At 40.7% G+C, this 20,382-nt stretch overlaps 1 protein-coding gene across 1 annotated transcript; it reads left to right on the top strand.

Moving 5' to 3' along the window:
• The first annotated feature begins 257 nt into the window (after nucleotides 1-257).
• LOC147794988 (5-oxoprolinase-like) lies at nucleotides 258-20,380 on the top strand. The gene is made up of 15 exons (XM_087132363.1): nucleotides 258-488; nucleotides 1,460-1,636; nucleotides 1,997-2,134; nucleotides 3,125-3,235; nucleotides 3,933-4,034; nucleotides 4,654-4,828; nucleotides 6,103-6,212; nucleotides 6,838-7,059; nucleotides 8,273-8,407; nucleotides 9,339-9,488; nucleotides 9,985-10,059; nucleotides 11,054-11,136; nucleotides 11,706-11,866; nucleotides 12,454-12,551; nucleotides 13,396-20,380. Exons 1-15 carry the CDS (start codon nucleotides 273-275, stop codon nucleotides 13,573-13,575), a joined length of 2,133 nt encoding a protein of 710 aa, XP_086988489.1. The 5' UTR covers nucleotides 258-272; the 3' UTR covers nucleotides 13,576-20,380.
• The last annotated feature ends 2 nt before the right edge of the window (nucleotides 20,381-20,382 follow it).

Genomic DNA, 20,382 nt, shown 5'->3' with positions numbered 1-20,382 from the left:
AAAACATACAGTTGAAGTCATCAGCTCTGTGTGGATTTGTGTCTGATTTACCCATACCATTTCTGACTTATGATATGTATTATATGGCACAAACATTTCTGGCACATTTTCATGTAGAATGTGTCACACTAGAGGCATTGTTGCTTTATCTCATGTTTAAGTCAAGCTGCAGCACAGATCATGAAAGGGATGACTAGCACCCAGTCACAGTTCACAGTGTGAGAGAATGACCTTCAAGCACCAGACCACTTTGGCAAGGACTTCCAAGACCAATGTACAGTGTAATACAAATCCTCAGTGTGCTGGGTAACCAATGGCTTGTGGCCTCACTGACGTTGTTCCTGTGCAGGTACAAGCGTGAGTTTGGCTTCACCATTCCAGGCCGGCCCATCATCGTGGACGACATCAGAGTACGCGGTGTCGGTAAGACCAACATCACCGATGACAGACATCTCAGACCCAGCAACCAGAATCCCAAGTTCCAAGTAGTAAGTGAAGACTTGTAAAACCCACAGATATGAACACAATACCTGGATTTTGACTCTGTGCTGCATTATAGAGAGGAGTGCAGGAACTTTAACAGTCATGTGACCACTTTTTAATAGGAGGCGTCGAGACATTTGGTGGGGAGTAGACAATCAGTCCTTCTCACAGTTGTGCGTGTGCTCAGAACTTCTGTTAATGCCTATAACTACAGACACGTGCCCAGAGCTGACAAAAAGGACCTTTTTGCTGCCACCAAGCGTCTCAAAGTCCTCCACTGACTGTTTGAGGGACACACTTACGTGAAGATTTCACCATTTTCCCATGATCACATGATGAAAATGTGCATGAATTTGACCATGGAACTAAAGATGGCGGTGAAGTGAGCTTTTCCAAGCAAATACTCAATCTGCAACATACAGTAAAATCTCGATACCTCGAATCTCTGGGGAATGGACAAAAAATTCGAGTTATCCGAAATTCGAGTTAAAAGAAGGTCCCGATTTCTTTTGAAGTTAAGTCTTTATTACGATGTGTATCATAACATGTACCTATACGCTGGCGCACGACGTTAATCTCCCTACAATGACTCTTGAAATGACATTGTGGTTATTTTATACTTTGGTGGCAGTTTCTTTTGGATCTGCTACACAAAAACTTCGAAGTAAACAAATCCGGCAACGTGAGCAGTTCGAGTTACGGATATTGTTTTTGTACATGAAAGCCTATTCTTTTGGCGGGAATTAATTATTCTTCCAGTAAAGTGGAGTTTTGAGTTAACCAACTTTGAGTTATTGAGATTTTGCTATACTTTTCAAGTGTAGTTGGTTGTATTTTCAATATGGGCAGCAGAGTGTGTTTTCTTTTAGGACTGCCGATTAGACTTTGACTGATCATCTCCTCATTAGGTGTTATTTGCAGTGTTTCACCGCTGATCGGTTTTCCTTTTTTGCATTTTTTTTTCCAATTTATTTAGATTACCAAATGCTACTTTAAATCCAAGTACTGGGACACCAGGCTTTATCTCCTCGACGACCTGTCATGTGACCACGTCATCAAGGGCCCCGCCATCTTGATTGAAAAGAACAGCACCATAGTGGTGGAGCCAAACTGCGAGGCACGGATAACTGAGCATGGTGACATCAAAATCCAGGTCAGTTGAAACTGTGTTGGTTAAAAGAAAAACATACCTGTTCCTGGACCTGTGACTGATCGTAAAGCCCCTCTGCATGACAGTTTGATCAGTTACGGCTGTCATTTACGTCCGATATGCTTGCAGAGAATGGCTCGAGCATGGGGTGTAGCCTCGGGGATGAGAAGGTGTTACTTGCATGCCTGGGTGCACAGTTGGTGAAGCCTACTCAGTCGGTCTAATCATTGGCAAATATTTTGGCAAAACTTACCAATTTTTCTTTTTTTTTTTTGATAAATCATTATCGCAGCATGTTGCCCCTTCAAGAGACCCTTTTCCTGCATTACTTCACCTGCTTGTATGTTATCTCTCCCTCACCAGGTTGGTAGCGATGAAACGAAAGCCCTAGGCACTGAACTAGACACCATTCAGCTGTCTATCTTCTCCCACCGCTTCATGAGCACCGCAGAGCAGATGGGCCGCATCCTGCAAAGGACGGCCATATCCACCAACATCAAGGTATGTAGCACCTCCCGAGGGCCTTTCATTCCGCTAAATGCTGGGGTCAAACCCATTGTTTATGTCACTGACACAATTGTTCACTATTGCGAGATCATTCCTCTTAATACGACAACCAGAAGCAGTAAATCACATCAGCCTCAGCAGTGAAGTGGATTAAGTGAAAAGTGACATTGCGTGCACAACTACTCACTAGTTCAGGCTCGTTTCATGCTTAAAGATAACTAAATGTTGAGCTAAGGTTAGTGCAAGCTTTGCTTTATGGGCCACAAAGTTGTTAGAAAGTCTGAATAATTTTTTGAGGGGAGTGTAGTTTTCAAGAATGTGGATGTGGGTCCCACATAAAGTTGGAAATAGGCCTGTATTCGAGTCCATCACAAGTCCATTGCAAGCCCATCAAAAGTCATCCGCTCTTCAGCCAAGTCACAAGCTTTTCAAATGAACTGATAAATGCCTTCATTTTTCTGGTCACATCAACTGGTCTTGTGAAAGGATTTACAACTTGACTCATGATGCACTCAGCTACAAAGGTGGTCAGAAGATATTTAGATTTTGGCTTTGTCGATTCCTGTGGAGCAAGAATTTGACCACTTGAAAGTGCTTCCTTGTTGGAGCTCAAGAGGTAGACAAGATCGCCACTGGCCAAGTTGAGGAAATAATGCTTTGGAGAACAAGTGACCAGGGGCCACTTTCATAGAGCTGCTTAAGCACAGAATTTGCTTAAGGGCGAAAAAAAAACTTGCTTAATAAACGAAAGCTACCAGCTCAAAATATGTGATTGTCAAAACCAAAACACAGGTGAATATCATTCCAAAACAATTTACATCTCATGGAGTTTTGGCTGGTAACCTGATTTGTCAAGCAAGGTTTTTCACGCTTAAGCAAATTTTGTGCTTAAGCAGCTCTATGAAATTGGCCCTCCTATTGTCACGAGTTTGTTGTATTTCCCAAGTTATTATGTATGCACTTTGGGATTGTTTGTTCTTGAAGGAGAGACTGGACTTTTCCTGTGCAATGTTTGGGTTTGACGGCGGTCTGGTAGCCAACGCCCCTCACATACCTGTCCACCTTGGTGCAATGCAGGAGACAGTTCAGTACCAGGTAAGGGGAGGGTCGGCCTATTCTTGATCACACGGCAGATAGACCTGTTTCTTTGTTATTTTGTCAACAAACATTGACCACCATTTTTGTATTGTCATCCCTTGTTTGGTAACAACTTTTGCCTCAAAAAACACATTTACTTCCTTAATTTTAATATGGGAGACATTTCCAGTTAGCATTTGGGAGAGTTACTCAGTATTAATTATTTTTGGTAGTTGTGCGAGATTTATTTACAATTTCTGATTTAGTCTGGTAGTCTTTTACTCACAGCAAGCCATAATTTTGCCAAACAGTTGGCCGAAACTGCACTCGTGGTGTAGAGGTGTGTAAAACCGTTTGCTGCCATTAGGTGCCATATTTAATGTGTAGAGCTCATCTGCGGTGATGTCTGGTACCTAGTTTTCTTATCGACTTACGCATTTTTCATCCATGAATCATGCCATGGGCACGACTGCCGACTCGAAACTCGAGAACATCTTTTGAAGGACTAGTCACAATTACAGGAAGACAGTGTGTTACCTCATTTGAGTTATTTATGTGTCAACCGAGGTACTGGGTCAAATGTTGCTTGGAATAATGCTCTCTGGATTTTATTTGATCTCCGTACAGAGGTGAAAGCACACTCGTGTATTAATATCACAAATACAAACAGGACCTCAGGGGAACTAATAGTCTTCATTATTTTGCATGATTTCAGATGGGAGTCCTGGGTGATGATTTGAAAGAAGGCGATATGATCCTGACCAATCATCCATGTGCTGGAGGAAGTCACCTACCCGATTTGACAGTCATCACTCCAGTAAGCATTCAGCAAGTTCCAGCAAAATCCATTTTCAGCCGCTGATCATTTTCATCGGAGCTTACGCGCAGTACAGTGCAACTTGAGTGGCATTAGTCAAATCCTGTTGGATTGCATTTCCAGTGGTTGCAGTTTTTAGGAGTTGCCATTATTTTGACGTCTATCTTTCCCTCTGAACTGAATTACAAAGAAAGGCTGTTGAGAACCAGCCATGCAATCCTTCCAGAGTTCCAAATAGTCAATGAGAGTAGTTAAGCTGTGGAGTTAGTCAAATGGTGGTTAACTGTAGTAAAAACTGCTTGCTCATTTCAATCAGGATTATCACTGTGTTTAGGTCTATGGGGAGAAAAACTATAGACTTCATGTTTTATAATTGAGTTTGGTTGCAACGGACCTGTTCCCACTGAATCTGGACAAAGTTATCAATGTAAAATCCTGAATTTTCGAATGGGTTGATGGTTTATTTTACTTATATATGTATCTGCTGTATATATCTCATTTTGGAAAAAGTTAATTGTTCAACTGAAAAAGACCAAATTGAAACCAATAAACATAATGTCTTATCTAGACAAGTAATGGAAAACATTGTGTACAAATGCCATTAATTTGTCATCTGTAGGTCTTCTACCCAGGCACCCCTAAGCCTGTCTTTTTTGTGGCCAGTCGAGGGCACCATGCTGACATTGGTGGCATTGTTCCTGGCTCCATGCCGCCCAACTCTAAGCACCTGAGGGAGGAAGGGGCCGTGTTTGAGACCTTCAAGCTGGTTGAAGACGGTATCTTCCAAGAAGAGGGTACGTGTTTGTAGCAAGTACATCTCCTGAGTTGTCAAGGCTGAAAATGTTTGTGTAAATTTAATTCCCGAGATCTTCCCCGGGAAAGATGACTATTTTCTTCGCCACTATTACTAGAGTAAGCATGTGAAGGATTTGAATTTTGCCGGTAAATGTGGAAAATCTTCAGTAAGTCTCTCCCTGCTAGTGGTTGCTTATGTGAATAACTTCATGCGTGACTAATGTATGGATTATAGACTAATTATAGACTTAACTTTCTGGTAAGAAGCTGTAGATTGTCCACCTTGAGCAGATGCACCCCCTCATCGGTTGAAAAGAGCCATGTGGGTCAGGAGTGTTCATTTTTGTTGGTAGCGATGCGACTACAACGCTTGCATTTCATAGCCATTCATCAAAGAAGTATCTTGCTAGAAAAATTGCGCCCTCTCTTGGTCTAGCTCTGGGCCCATACTGTTTGGCCAAGAGATGGCATTGTAAGTTGTGACCTAATTTGTGACCCAACCTAATTAAATGAATCACAAGTCGCCAGGGCAACTTATAAGAGACAGGCTTTTAAGAGAACCTTGCACAGTGTAAATCATGGGAACCTTCAACAAGTTTCACTCATATATCGTCCATTTTCATGAGGATTCCAAAATGGGTGATAAAGAACTCAGTGTGCACTTTTCCATGCAAACTAAAACAGAAATACCGAAAATACCGCTGAAAATCTCATGTTGTGGGATCCGGCCACATTTTGCAACTCAGAGTGTGCAACTGGGAGACAAAGAGCTGGCCTGCTTGTATTGGTTTGCAGAGAAACACACTTGAGCATGGGTGTCACTAAGAGGGACTAGGACAAAAGCGCTTCCCCCCCAAAAAAAAACTTGAAAAAGGAAAAAAAAAAGGGAAAGCGAAAGAAATTTTAAAATAGAATAAAATAGGAAGAGAATCACTCATCTACTTGAAAAAAAAAAATCAAAATAGACCCCTCCCAGTGTTATATATTTTTATAGCTGATGAGTGCCCCCCTCCCAAAAAAGTGGATTTCCTCACCCTCCCCCCAAAAAAAGAAATTCTTGGGAAGCCCATGCACTTCAGAGCTGGCATATGGTGTAGGTTGCAATCAAGAGTCCATGAAGTACACACAGAGATTTACTGCTCAGAAATATCCCTCCATAGAGTCCAAAACTATTCAAGATTGTCAGGTACATGTACCATTTTGAAAGGTCTTCATGGGAAGAAATCTCACATGTTTGGTTATTGCTGTACTATCCTTTGTTTTCCTGCCACAGCCCTGATAGAAGCCCTCATGGCGCCGGGTAAGGTACCAGGGAGCAGCGGCACCAGGAATCTCCATGACAACCTGTCTGACCTCAGGGCACAGGTTGCAGCCAATCAGAAGGTGGGCTGATTGAACATGCCAAGACAAGATATTTCCTTGGAAAAAACACCCATAGAAAAATCTCTAAAAATGAGAAGACCTCCTGGAAACTTTTTTACTTCAATTGAAGACAGTCTGAGCTGAACTCGTGGTGCAGTCAACAGGCCAGGTCAACTTTCAACAGTCAGAAGGTTGCACTGCACAGTTAGGTGGAAGAGATCAGTTGTTGTTTCATTCCACTACGATCAATAATGTCATGACACAATTTCCTAGCAGCAAATTCTGCAGTTGTTTCCTCAAGTTTTTCTTTGTGCACAGCTCGTCTGGGATCAGCAACACTGAATTCTCAATCAAGGAGCAATTTCCTTGGTCGGTAGATACTGCGGTGTTTGCTGCGAGAGACTTCATCGTTCTACCAATATGTTGCCACGTTACATACTGCTTTTAGCAAGACAAAGGCGACGGCTTATTTCACATTTTTGGAAAGAAATGGTTCTTGTGCATCATTTCATGTCTGGATGCTGCAAGATTGACCAAATACGAGGTGTGGCTGAAAATGTCAGAGTTCATTGGTGGCCGCAAGACTGATGTCACAGCCCGTAGTCGTTCTTTTACACCTGTTGGTTTCCTTCCCCCCCCACCGCAGGGTATTATTCTGATCAAGGAACTGATTGACTACTACGGGCTGGACGTTGTCATGGCCTACATGGGCCACATTCAGACCAATGCCGAGATTGCCGTCCGCGAGATGCTGAGAGAAATTGGCCGGAACACCATGGAGAAGATGGGCACCACGCGACTGTCAGCCCAAGATCAACTGGATGACGGCACACCCATTGTCCTGACCATTGACATCAACATTGAAGAGGTAGTGTTACCACCAGACCAGAAGCTACTCTACTTTTGCACCCCGTAGCCCTGAATATGCATGGACTCAAAGGTTGTTGATTGCAAAGATGCTTTACAGTATATTATTTAACCCCTTCGTGCCGGGAATTTCTTCCCGAAAGCCGACTTCAAGAATTCCAGCCTCGCTTGGCCATAAAGGCCACCTGCCAAACCGCAAATTCTCAGTTTTTGGCACTGCGTGCTCTGTACGCTTTGAATTACACGGTGGAAAGGCTGATTGTTCGGTGGCATGCGGCTCTACTCACACTTCCACATACCCATTGCCTCTTTTCAAAGTGGGGACTATTGTGAAGCTGGTGATTATGATGCAAATTCGGTCTTTTCATTTCTGGGCTACACACAAAGACCAATTACCATATACACAAGAGCCAGAGTCTGCCTTCTTTCCCCGTGTTCGCTCGAACGTGGGCCGAGAATAATAGCTGAAAAGCGGGCTGAGGATCTCAATTTTTACGGCGTGTCTAGCCGTGTCCCGGCGCGAAGGGGTTAAACTACATGCTGGCATAGTGCTGGTATGAAATTACTCTTGATGAAGTAAAGCATCTGATCAAAAGACATCAGAGTACCAGGCATATGACTGCCCATGTGTTTTCCTTGAGCTTGGCCACCACTGACACTGCAGTATGCAAGTGTTAGGTTATCAGCTGTGCAATGTTAATCATAACCAGACAGTGATGCTCATTTCCTCACAAAATAACCGAGAATTCTTTAACAAATGGCAGGACAGTCACTGTTTGTTCCATGTAAAGTTGTCATAACCTTGCAGATTGAGCACTTGGTGCTGGCTGTACAGTTGTTGTCATTCATCAAAGCTATGAATTCTAATACCTAGTATGCACTGTGCTGCAAATTTTTGTCCATGGTAATGGTGAATGTACGTTGGGTTAGATCTGTTGATGAGAGCACCCTGTTGGTTCCCGTAGCGTATTCCATTCAGGCTATTTGCATATCAGACGGGAAGTTACATTTGTTACATCTTAAAGAGTAATACTTTGTCAAAGGGACTTTCGAGCAGGTGTCACTCTGTGACTTCAGTCTTGGTTTTTCTCAGAGCAAGTCGCAAATGTAATCTGAAATCCCCACGGCACACCCCAAACGTTGTATAGCCTGTGCCTCCTTAGCAGATTTGTATCACTGAACTTCTTCACATCAAGGTTGCATTTTCCTTCCAGGGCACTGCATATTTTGACTTCACGGGTACCGGCTACGAAGTCTACGGTAACCTGAATGCACCTAAGGCCATCACCAAGTCAGCAATCATCTACTGCCTCCGATGCATGATTGGTCACGATGTTCCCCTGAACCAGGTACCATTTGTGTGAATATAAGTTGAAATCTGTTCACTGAAAGTGTGAATCTGGTGCAGAGTCTTTGCCTGTTGCAGGTATATGGTCACATGTATAGACTTTATTGATGAGTTGGCTGTATTCACTTGAAAGCTAGGTGACTTCTTCTGTTTTTGAACTTGGGAGCGGGAGTAAATTGAAAGGAATACAATAAAATTCTTCACAAATTAATACCTGTTTACCCCAATGAAAAACTTGACATTTGTGATCAAACATACTTTGATATAAAACACATTCTATTAAAATTTGAAAGGCAGGCTTTGAATTCACTCCAATTATGAAATAGTCAAGCACTATTCCATTCAGCAGCCCACAATTTATTGCACAGATGCAGGAAATATGGTTAAAATTCATGAGTAACACCTGTAGGTATAATTTTATCTCTGGAAGTCCATTTTAGACAAATCCTATTTTCTGAGCCCCGTGATGCGATTTTTAAAAGGAAATGCTAATCTTGTGAACCAATGTTCATGGAATTGAAACACATATAATTGCATCTCTGTGGTTTGCATTTGTGCTACAAATCTGTAAATGATGTAGAGATAAAGGTCATGTCAGTGATGTCGTTTTCATAAATTTAACGCTTGAACATACCATACCATCATAACTGCAAGACAAGATCCAACGAGAAGTTTCTTACAGTTCAACCTTGAAACCTCACACAGACTGCACATTCACATCACATCAATATGGGCGATTCACAATAGTGCACCACCAGGAGTTTGTAACACTTTTACCAATCATAACACGCCAATTTTACGACCCTTTCCAAACACGCATTGGGTCGACAATTTCGTGCATTGTGATTGGCGAATGCGTTGCAAACTCTTTGTGGCACACTGTTGTGAAACGGCCGTATTGTATTGCCATTGACTTCTGTACTTTCATCTAGGGTTGTCTGAAGCCAATCCAGTTGCACGTTCCAAAGGGATGCATTCTGGACCCCTCACATGATGCTGCGGTGATCGGGGGTAATGTCCTGACATGCCAACGCGTAGTTGATGTCATCTTGAAAGCATTTGGGGTGTGCGCTGCATCTCAGGTAAGGTGGCCACTTGTCATGCTAGTATATTGAGAACACTCACTTGTGAATTCCAGTGAACTGGAAATTTGGCCTGAACTGTATTTGATTTGTCCTTGAAAAATGGCACGAGCAAGCGCTGTCCATTTTAAAAAACACAAAATATCAACCAGCAGTATTGATAACTTAGATGGTTTCCAAGAGAATACCATTCGCTGGATGTTCCTTTTTTTCACGTTATTTGCTTTTCTCGATCCGGAGATATTTCCCAGTAAAACACAGACAGCCAAACTTGAGGTCTGTGTCTTTCTTCTACAGGCGAATGTAGTGTTTTGTGCCAGAATTCACTATCCTAGTTAGCAGTCAATTTATTTTTTAAGAGTCGCTGAGCGATCCAGCCATAAGTCTTATATCGGAGCCATTCTGCTTGCGCATAACTGAAAGTCAACTTTATAACAAAAGACTCATTTACTAGTGCAAAAAAATCTTTCCCAAAATGTGAACATTTTTTTTGCAGGGCTGCATGAACAATACCACATTTGGCGATGACAGCGTTGGTTACTATGAGACGGTTGCTGGGGGGGCCGGAGCGGTATGTTCAGCAGATTCTGTTGTTTTGATGGATGTCATTTGTTCAATACATACATATAAAGCCTGTGAGTTGCATTATCAGCCGTGAATTAAAGCACCCCCTCGTTGGAATAGAAAAGATAGGTTGGTGGGAATTGTTTCATCCGGGCACTTGGCGCACACAAAGAGACTGACATGCCAACATTAATCAGCCTGGCAAATGAGGATGCTTTTGCTGTGATGTCATTACGAAGACACTTGGGCACATTCCATAGTGCAATATGTGTGGTAGTGAAATACGCACACATGTATGGCAGTATTGGCATACCCTGTACATCTTTATCATTGATAGTAGGCATACCTGTGGATAGTTTGTCCTTATTGAATATTCGGTTCTTTTTTGGAGTTTTCTACTCAAATTGTGAACCCCAACTTTGCTTATTGAAAATATTTCTGAGAAAGCTTTGCTTGCAGGCCTACTGTCATGAACTAAAACAACAATGATTCAATAAAGGAAATAAAATTTACGGTGACAGAATAGACAAAATTTGGGCAAATTTTAGTGCACAAATAGCTGTAGTAAGACTAAGGTTTCTGTCTTGGGTGACATTACACTTTCGCTCATAAATATATAAATTAGCACTAAGATAATAATGAAAGTACTCAAAATGCCCTTAAAATGATAGACAGAAAATGAAAATCCAGTTTAATGAGACACAAATAAGTTTTCACGAGAACGACTTTACAAAATTAAATTTTCTTGGCCCTTTGAATTCATTAACATTGGAGAATCCTGAAACATCTTTGACAGATATCAGGTAATAAAATAGAATACACTAAAATAGGCATTTCAGTGAGTCACCCATGTCTATCCATACTCTTTTGGCACCCATTCCGATATGTCCTATTGTAGAAATTTTGCGACTGAGTACAAAGACCACTAGGTAACACTGTCTATTTTTGGCAGACAGTCATACCGTCTTTCTTTGATATCCTTGTTCTATTTATCTGTGTAGGGCCCTACTTGGGATGGTCAGAGTGGTGTGCACACTCACATGACAAACACCAGAATTACTGACCCAGAGATACTGGAAAGAAGGTAGAGTTTTTCCTGAATAGCAGAATCAAAAGAAAAATATTTAAAAATAATAGCACCTCTTGATGTCAGTGCCAGCAGTCAGACAGGAAAGCTCCACTGTTGAAACGTTATTTTAAATGTCATTAGAATTTGAGTCTGATTGTTACAAAGGTGATTACCACTTTTTTGTTGTTGATATGAATAAACCACAAAAATCACAGAAAATTTTAAAAGTATGTAGCTTTTAGTTGAAACATTCCTTGAAATGGGTTCAGTTATTCATTTTTGTTTCGAAAGCTCTTTTTAATCAGGCTTTTGATCCCTAAACTTATATAATCAGCTACTTTTACGTCACAAAATGTGTTTGTCATCAAACAGCAAGCTTGTAGCATTATCAACAAACACTGTTTTGCAAGAATTTTCCTAAAATTTAAGTATTACGTACATCAAGTTTATTATATTTTGTTGCAAAAGTGTACTTTTCTGTTTGCTAGTTAAAAGATTGAATGCAGTATTAGTTCATTTCCTTTACCTGTGACACAACTACCAGCCAAATATATCACATCCACAAGTACCCTTCATCCTCTCAGATATCCGGTGGTTCTCAAGAGATTTGAGCTGAACCCCAACACGGGTGGGCGGGGACAGTACAGGGGTGGAGATGGGGTCATCAGAGAAATGACATTCCGGCGACCTCTGACGGTGTCAGTATTGACTGAAAGGAGGGCGCTAAGGCCATATGGCCTGAATGGTAAGTTTGTTCCTCTTTCATTACTACAAAACCATTGGCATTGTTGTGTGAACGCCACTCTCGTACTACTTACTCAAAATCAGAATTGTTCCTTAGAGAAACACGGGGTTCTCCACTTTGAAAAAGTAACTTGTGTGCAGTAGAATAGTGCTTTCATAAATAGAAGTTCAGAATGTATTTGTACCAAACAGCTTTAAATCTATTGGTTATCAGTGAATTCTCTTTGCATTAGCAGGGTTTTTAATTTGGTTGCAGTGGAATTCCAAATTTTAGTTCATCAGAACACTAATTTGTGGCATTTTGTAAAAAACAAGTTTTGATTGAATGATTTTATGCTGAATAAATACTTACAAAGGAGATCACCAATCATAAAGCAAGGTATTGTTAAGACTGCATAATATCCAGGCATTCCTGGCAAATTTGCATGATTTGCTAGCTTTGTAAACACTGAATACTCAAAGACACACAAGAAAGATGTTGCTAAAGAACTGACGTTTGTCTCCAAAATGTAGTGATGCGCATCACTTCACAACATCCACCTAAATGTAGCCTGACTCGTGATGATGGCTGATATCTGTCTCTTTAAGGTGGTGAGCCTGGCCAATCGGGTAGGAACCTGTTCGTCTATGCAGATGGTCGTATTGTAAACCTAGGAGCCAAAACAGCCATCGATGTGTCTGCTGGAGTAAGTGGATGAAAGTGTAGTCTGGTGCCCACTTATTGTAAAACTGCTGTACAGCCCAAAGACCGCAAGGACAAAACCACTAGCAAAACATGTAGCATGGATATTGCTGAAAGTTGCACAGTAGTGTGTAAACTCTTTATCTTAAGACCATCCTTTTGACTTTACCCTGTGAAAAAACATGCATCTCTTGCGTTGGTTTCGTTTTTCTTTAGAAACATATTGCGCTCAGTCAGTCTTCCAAATTTCTCTTTAGGTACACTACAAATGACTCATTGCCACCAAGCACGCTACCCTTGAACATTCTACTAACGCAATAGCTCTGGACATGCCACCTCTTAACACACTATCTCTGAATATGTTCCTCCTGAATGCACTACCACTGAGCATGCCACCAGTGAATACTCTACAGTCCAAGGTGCTAGTGGGCTCTACCACTGAATTTCATCGCTAAGTCTTCTGATGTGACAACCCTGGCGGAGTATCTTCAGTCTGTAGATAATGCCACAGCACACAAGTTGAGAAATTGAGAAAAACATTTCCACGATAAAACCATTGTGTCTCGTGACGTTGCTATAAACCGCTAGTGTTGACTGGCCATGTGATAAGCCTGAAATGTAATTACATCACACTTTGTTTACACATGCGCTTTCCTATGGCAATGAGGTGAGACGCGATCTATCGAGCCATCATAGGAAAACATACATGTCAACAAAGTGTGACGTCATCGTGTTATTGGCCATTTTTTCCCCCAGGATTTGCTTCGGAGTGACCTCCAAAGCCTTTGTCTATTCATTACTACATTTCAACGAATTCAACGTGACACATCTTTCCCACTCTCTGACAGGACTCCTTGTGTTTGTGTTCCCCTGGGGGTGGGGGATACGGCACACCCTCTGAGGAGGATGGTGAGGTGGACTACAATGTCCTGCCCTCCAAGCGGAGACGCTACAACAAGTCGGCCAGTCAACTTTATTCAGAGAAAGGGAGTGTCCATGCATATCGCTTGGCCCAGGAGCAAGTTTAAATAAAACCAGCAATGAAAGTTCCTGTTTTCCAGCATTCTTAGTCTCTGGAAGTTATGAAGCAATCACTTATTAAGCTTTCTTGGGCACCAGGAATGGCATCAAATCTCGGTTGTTATCACAGTTTTACTTTTTTCGTGGGTAATTTTGACATCAGCATTAAAGTTAGTTTGCTTGAAATCGACGCTGATGCTAGTGCAACCACAGCGTTTACTCCTAGTATCGTTCTGTTGAGTCACATAATTCAGTATCAATCACTTAAACTTCCATTCCTATTGACAGTGTGTTAGAGAATAAAATGATTCCACTAGTCCTAGACTAGACAACCATGTCGAAAAGTAGCTTTCAAAGCCGTGGATATACATGTCTGTAATAAGACATACATTACATCCATATTTCATTTGAGAAGTGTAGTACGTCAATTGCACCCATGTATGCAAATGAGCAAAGACTGGAAGATGGCCACCCCATCAGTCTCAGCAGCAGGATAGCATGGCACCAGCGCAGTCAGGGTACTACACAACTAGTCCATAAAATTGTGCTGGTATCAAAGACTTTCAGACACATACCATCCAATGTTGGTGCATTAGAAAGAGCTTGTCCTAAAATCTGGAGTTCATTGGCTCTAAATGACTGTGACAAAAGGTAGTTATAGTCTGTCAGAGTATATCTGCTAAAGGGCAGTTCCAAGCAAAAGTGGACATTTGGTCACAGTGTAGCCAATCTCATTAACCACTTCCTGCCAGGGATTCCGGATCCGGACACGTATGCTTTATATGCGTGGCTGGGGTCTCCAAACTCGGACAAAGGGAACAGGGCCTTGCAACGATAGACCATACTCGGAACCAAGACCAGGCTGCTGGGCAATACCGACATTTTTCACTCTCAAAAGTGGAGATAATCCAGCGTTGTTTTGAAACAGTATACCTCGGTTTGGGGGCATTTAGAGCGAACGGATTACCACCAGGGACAAAAGCGCTTCACCACCGCAGCGATGAGCCACACAATACCGCTGCATGCTAATCTGGCCCCTATTGCAAAGAGGTCAGCAACGCACTGAGCCAGGTTCATGAACAAAAGAATATTACGTAACACCACAAAATCTTGGCTCTTTATACTAGGCGGCAGGCCTGGTTGAAATACCCCAGCGTCAATAGATGTTGTCTGTCAGGCTAGAGTGGACACCAGACAGCCCTTCGCGTGTTTGTAAGTGTCCAGTAAATGAAGATAGGAATTTTTAAAGAAATTTGAAAACAGAAAAAAATGATAGTGGTTAACAAGTGTGATTCACAAACAAAAAAGTGTTATCCAAAAATGGAAGTGGAATGAATATAATGGTACCACTTTACTTCCCCCATCTTTTTTTTTCAAAAATCTCTTTTCAAGAAAAACCTGTGATAATGAGGATGGTAACAACTTGAATCAATGTCCACTTTTGTGCGGAATTGTCCAAAACAGTAAGTTAGATAAAGATAGTTGACAACTCAGTGCGCACAATGTTTCCTAGCAATTAAGAAGCCAATGGGTGTGTGACAAGGTAGGGAGATAAAGTCGTTAAAAATCCACTTAAAAAGTTGTTAGTCCCAGGAATCTAATTCCCTTCTTGTGTAAATGAGAATTTATTGCTGAACTGTATTTCTACAGAGATTTTAAATTGTCCGTAGCACAATTTTGCAAGACACAAACTTGTAAGATAATGGGCAGCCACCATTGCTGTAATTTACTCGTCTATTTTGAAATTGCGTATGAAAAGCATAGTATTTTATTTGGTCTTTTTCTTTGTCTGTTTGGCAGGTTTTCCTTTGCTGTTTTTTTTTCAGTAACTTGTTTTATTATCCACCGCTATATTATCTATATGCTAATTCTATTTCTGTTTAGAAGAATCAAAGGCGACATGCTTTACCTGTAGAGACTGCTCTAATCCATTCCATTGCATTGCCACTGCGAAATGTTTGAATGTAATTTGCTTATAAGATACAGTATTATGGCGTCTTCAAAGTTAGTTGAATATTTTTGATAGCATGCTGAACGGTGCTAATATGAGATAGGCACTTTCAGATTATTTTGCAACGGAGATACCGATTTATTGGCGATTTCTCTCTCTTTTTTTTATCATTCACTGATGGGATTTTTAAGTATCATTGCTGATCTGATGGCTGCATTATTGGTCTGACCCAAATTGAAATGAATGTATTTAAATTGCGTTTGGCTGCAGTGCATTTTTCATGCACCTCTGGTCAAACCTTAGTCTGCAGGTGCTGCACAGCAGTCTTGTGTGGACCGGTTTTGAGTTTTGGGATTTTCAAAACCTTGGCTCATCGTCTCAATTGATTACGGGCATAGGGTTATGATACCAGACCCCTGGCTTGGGAATTCTTTTGATTCACTAAGGTCCATTTTCTGTTTTGTATGAAACCCAACACTGCAATGTAATTTTGAACCAAACGACTCTGGAGTTTGAGATGAATCGGTGGCTAGAGACAAAGCCAGGGTCAGGGAAATGGGCACAAATGCACAAGAACCAGAATTTGTGTTTACACAACAAACTCCACATTGTTTGCTTTCATTTTTAATAGGCAAAGGCTAATTGTGTATGCAAGAAAAAAATACTGTGTGCCCCAAGATGTATGAGTCATCCAATGTACACTGGTCTAGCAACCAGTAGTTTGCATTTCACAGCAAAACTGTGGCCCTTAGCGCATGTTTCACTGAGACATGGGTCATTCCTACCCCTGACCAACTGCCCTTGTATTGCAAGGAATTTCCTTATTTTGCTGTATTTTGGAGGATGTAAACGATTGGTCTTTTTGTTTTTATAAACTGCTCCTGCACTGTCAGACTACACACTCATTCCTTTAATGCACTGTGTATTTGAAGGTGTTCTGTTAACTATTTTAGAGAAAATAAATTACATATACAGTTGTATGTCAGTTAATTCTACATCAACTCACTGGGTGAATCGTTAAGTAAAAGAATATCTAAGTATATGAAGTAATACATGTATAAAAGAAGTAATTTGTAGAATATGTAATCATTCTAAAGGGCCAAGACTGTGTAATTAAACACAGTTCTTGTAAATACTTGTCTATCCCATTTAACCAGATTATAAATTATAAGGGTGTTTGGAGACCTTTTTGATTTTTGTGCTAATAATTTGCATATTTTATGAGCAAACATGGTGTCATCCAAGGCAGAAACGTCAGTGCTAAAGCTATTTCTACGCTAAAGATTGGCCCCAATTTTTGGATATTGTGCGGTTGTATATTTTGATGATTCATTGTTTCAATTCATGATAATTTGGCATTGAAGTAAGTTTTCTTAAATGTTTTCAATGATAGTCAGTACTTTCAATGATAGACAAGGTTGTTAAAACATCAGTATCACACAATAATGAAAACGGTGATTTTTGAAATATCTGCATGTTTTGAAATCAATCGTGTTGCCCAATGATGACATGGAGGTGGTCTTTGAATATTCATACACTGTAAAACATGGGGCAAATTAGTTTCATGGTTCTTTTTCATGTGAGGATTTTTACCCATTTTTAACTCTAGAAAACCTGACACCGCATCAACATTTTACGCTTGACTTTTGTTTTGCGTGTAGACGCATATCAAATGCAATGAATTATGTACAGACACATGAAAGCATGATGCTCAAGTTTCTTCCGAATCTGGCTCAACCCCTAACTGTAATCCTGGGGTATCCTTGCTCTAGCGCATAACGGTCACCCCTTGGCGTACCTTGTTTTCACTGCAAAAGTTTTGTTATACACTACCCTCCAAAAGTTTGGGAACATGATGAGTCAACAAGTTTGGTTTATGATTACATATGTTTTATTGATATTTTGGTGAAATAATCCACAATCTCTGCAGTAAAATACATTCATATGATGAAATACTTAATACTTGTACAGCTGTGTCAGCTTATGCAATGATCATGAACCCATTTGGCCTATTAACAAAAGAAAATACTATTTTGATGACTTGAGCCATACATGTTTTTTCAACAACCACTACATTTTTGTTGCTACTCTAGACCTTCTGTTCCTCAAAAAAGCCTCCTTTTGCAGCTGTGACCGCATGGCAGACTCTTGGCATCCTATCCATCAATTTTTCTAGATAGTCCGGTGAAATATCTTGGCATGCCTACTGATGAAGTAGCTCCTGCAGATTCGTTTGACTCGTTGGGCATTTCTCCCTTACTTTACTGTCCAGTTCTTCCCACAGCAACTCTGTAAGTTTTAAATCTGGCGACTGGGCAGGCCAGTCTACGACAGTCAACACTCCTTGTGACTCTTTCTTCTCCAAATGTGACTTACACAGCTGGGACGTATGCTTTGGGTCATTGTCTTGTTGCATGACAAAGTGGGCACCAATCAGACGCTGTCCTGAGGGAATGGCTTGATGTTGGGGTATACTGTGGTATCCATGCTGGTTGAGGACGCCTTCTACTCGATACAAATTGCCCACTTTGCCTGCCCCAGAACAACCCCACACAATGACACTTCCTCCTCCATATCTGACTGTGGGTTTGATGCATTGTGATTTCATCCTCTCCCCAGGTCTCCGTCGAACGTAGCCAAATACTTTAAATTTTGATTCGTCTGACCACAGTACCTTCTTCCATTGCTCTCCGGCCCAGTTTCTATACTTCTCAACCCAAGCATACCTTTTCACCTTGTTTTTTCTCTTGAGGAGTGGTTTCTTCCCGGATACTCGCCCCATCAACCTGCAGCTTTGAGGTGACGGCACACTGTGGGTGAAGAAACAGCCTTCTCTCCAGCTTCCTTATGCGTGCTGTTCAATTCTCAAGTAATTTCTGGACATGCCAAATATCTTTTACATAGGCTGCAAACTCTAACGTACTTATCTTCGGCTTTAGAAGTTATCTTTGGCCGGCCGCATCTGTTTCCACATTTGACCCAGTCTCAGCTTTCCTTGCAAGGCAGGTGTAGACTCCATGAAGAGAAATGTTCTGTTTGTTGGCTATTCCGCGCATGCTGTAGCCTTCAGATCGTAAAACCACCACAGATTAGCGTGTTTCTAAGGAAATTTAGCCGTTACTGTCAGCTTCAGATTGTGCAGACCAAGATAAGGGCAGAGGACCATGCTTTAGGCCTTTTAAACTTCTGATTATATAACAATACTGTGCTCCAAGATCATTGTAACAACATTCAGTTATGCTACTGACACTGTCTACACCCAACTTCTCTTGTTATCTCAAGGTCACCTCCCAATAAAGAAATGTGAATTATGCAATTTCCAGGTGTGGAACACCTAATTATGCAAAATCAACTGACTTTGGGGAATACCATTACCATAATGTAATCAAACTAAGCCAGAAACAGCGGTTACATCATTAGAATCTATTTCACTGCTGAAAACCTACGACAGCTATCAAGAATAGCTCGTGAATAGCATGCGATAATCAAAATTATCTGTTGACTCGTAGTGTTCCCAAACTTTTGGAGGGTAGTGTAGCTTGATGTAATAAACATTGCAATAGTGGTTGAATAGAGTCTGTATTTATGCAATCTGAAACTCGTGCAAGATATATTGTGTCATAGTTTGTACTATGGAAGGTTATTCCATTATTATGATTATTACTATTATTATGATGTGTCATTGAGAACAATGCTCCCCAGCACTGGAATTGCAAAGTGTCAAAAATAACACGTATATTGACCAATTCGGTTTTATTTCGAAATCAGTTTCATTTCTTTTACAGTATCCTGTCACTAACACTGACCCCACTAATGCTACATCATTTCCGTATTTTAAATAAGGTGATTTTTTTTCTGATGCTTCATCATTATTGTCACTGCAAAACTGAAAATATGTCTCAACAATATTTGCCACTGGACGATAGAAAATAAACTTAAATTCAATGGTTTGAAAAGTGAATTTCTTGTACTGGGATCTCCACACCAGAAACGTTTTTCTCCAAATGATGTCTGTGTTAAGATCGGTAACACCAATATCTGTCATATCTTTGCCTGCAACCTTGGGGTTGTATTCGATTGTAATTTAACTTTTCATAGGCACATTTCGCAGGTGGTCTCCACAGGTTTTTTCTATTTGCAAAAGATCGTTGCTGATTAAAAATATTTGCCCAGCGATCTTATTAGCATTGTCCATGCCTTTGTAACCTCATGGTTGGATTTTGGCAATGCATTATATCATGGTCTTCTTTTGTATGAGTTAAATCGTCTCCAGAAACTTCAAAATCAAGCAGCTACATTGTTAACAGGAACAAAGAAGAACGAACACATTTCACCAATTCTTTACCATCTACACTGGCTCCCTGTTCAGCAGCGGACTAAATTTAAACTTGTAATATTTGCTTTCAGAGCCGTTTGGGGCACTGGACCTGCTTATCTCAGTCTCCCACTTCAACAATTTCAATGACAAACTAGAGCTAATTCAGCTCCAATTCTTGAATGTAAACGTCCAAAGAAAGTCAGTGTGAGAAATAGAGCATTTAATGTCTGTGCCCCTCGGCTCTGGAATGACTTGTCTGTGTCATGATGACAAATTAAACTTTTCACTGATTTTAAAGCAAATCTTAAGACCTATCTTTTTAATAAAGCATTTGGGATGTTTCCTTAAGAGGTTCGATGTGAACAGTATGTTACATGTAGTTGTAATGTTTTGCCCTTTGTTTGGTTGTATTTTAACTATTTTTAATGTGAAGCGTCACCGACAATTCAGTTTTAAGTGATGTTTTAGAAATAATTATTTTTATCCTTATTATTTTCCTTACTGATAGGCAACACTGGTAAATAAAGATACTGGATAAAAACAAGC

Source organism: Acanthaster planci, unplaced genomic scaffold (assembly GCF_054643075.1).
Source record: "Acanthaster planci isolate LZ-2023a unplaced genomic scaffold, COTS_SCS Contig231, whole genome shotgun sequence".
NCBI classification, from domain to species: Eukaryota; Metazoa; Echinodermata; class Asteroidea; order Valvatida; family Acanthasteridae; genus Acanthaster; species Acanthaster planci.
Note: the sequence above shows the minus strand (reverse complement) of the source record. Positions and strands in the feature narration are given on the sequence as shown.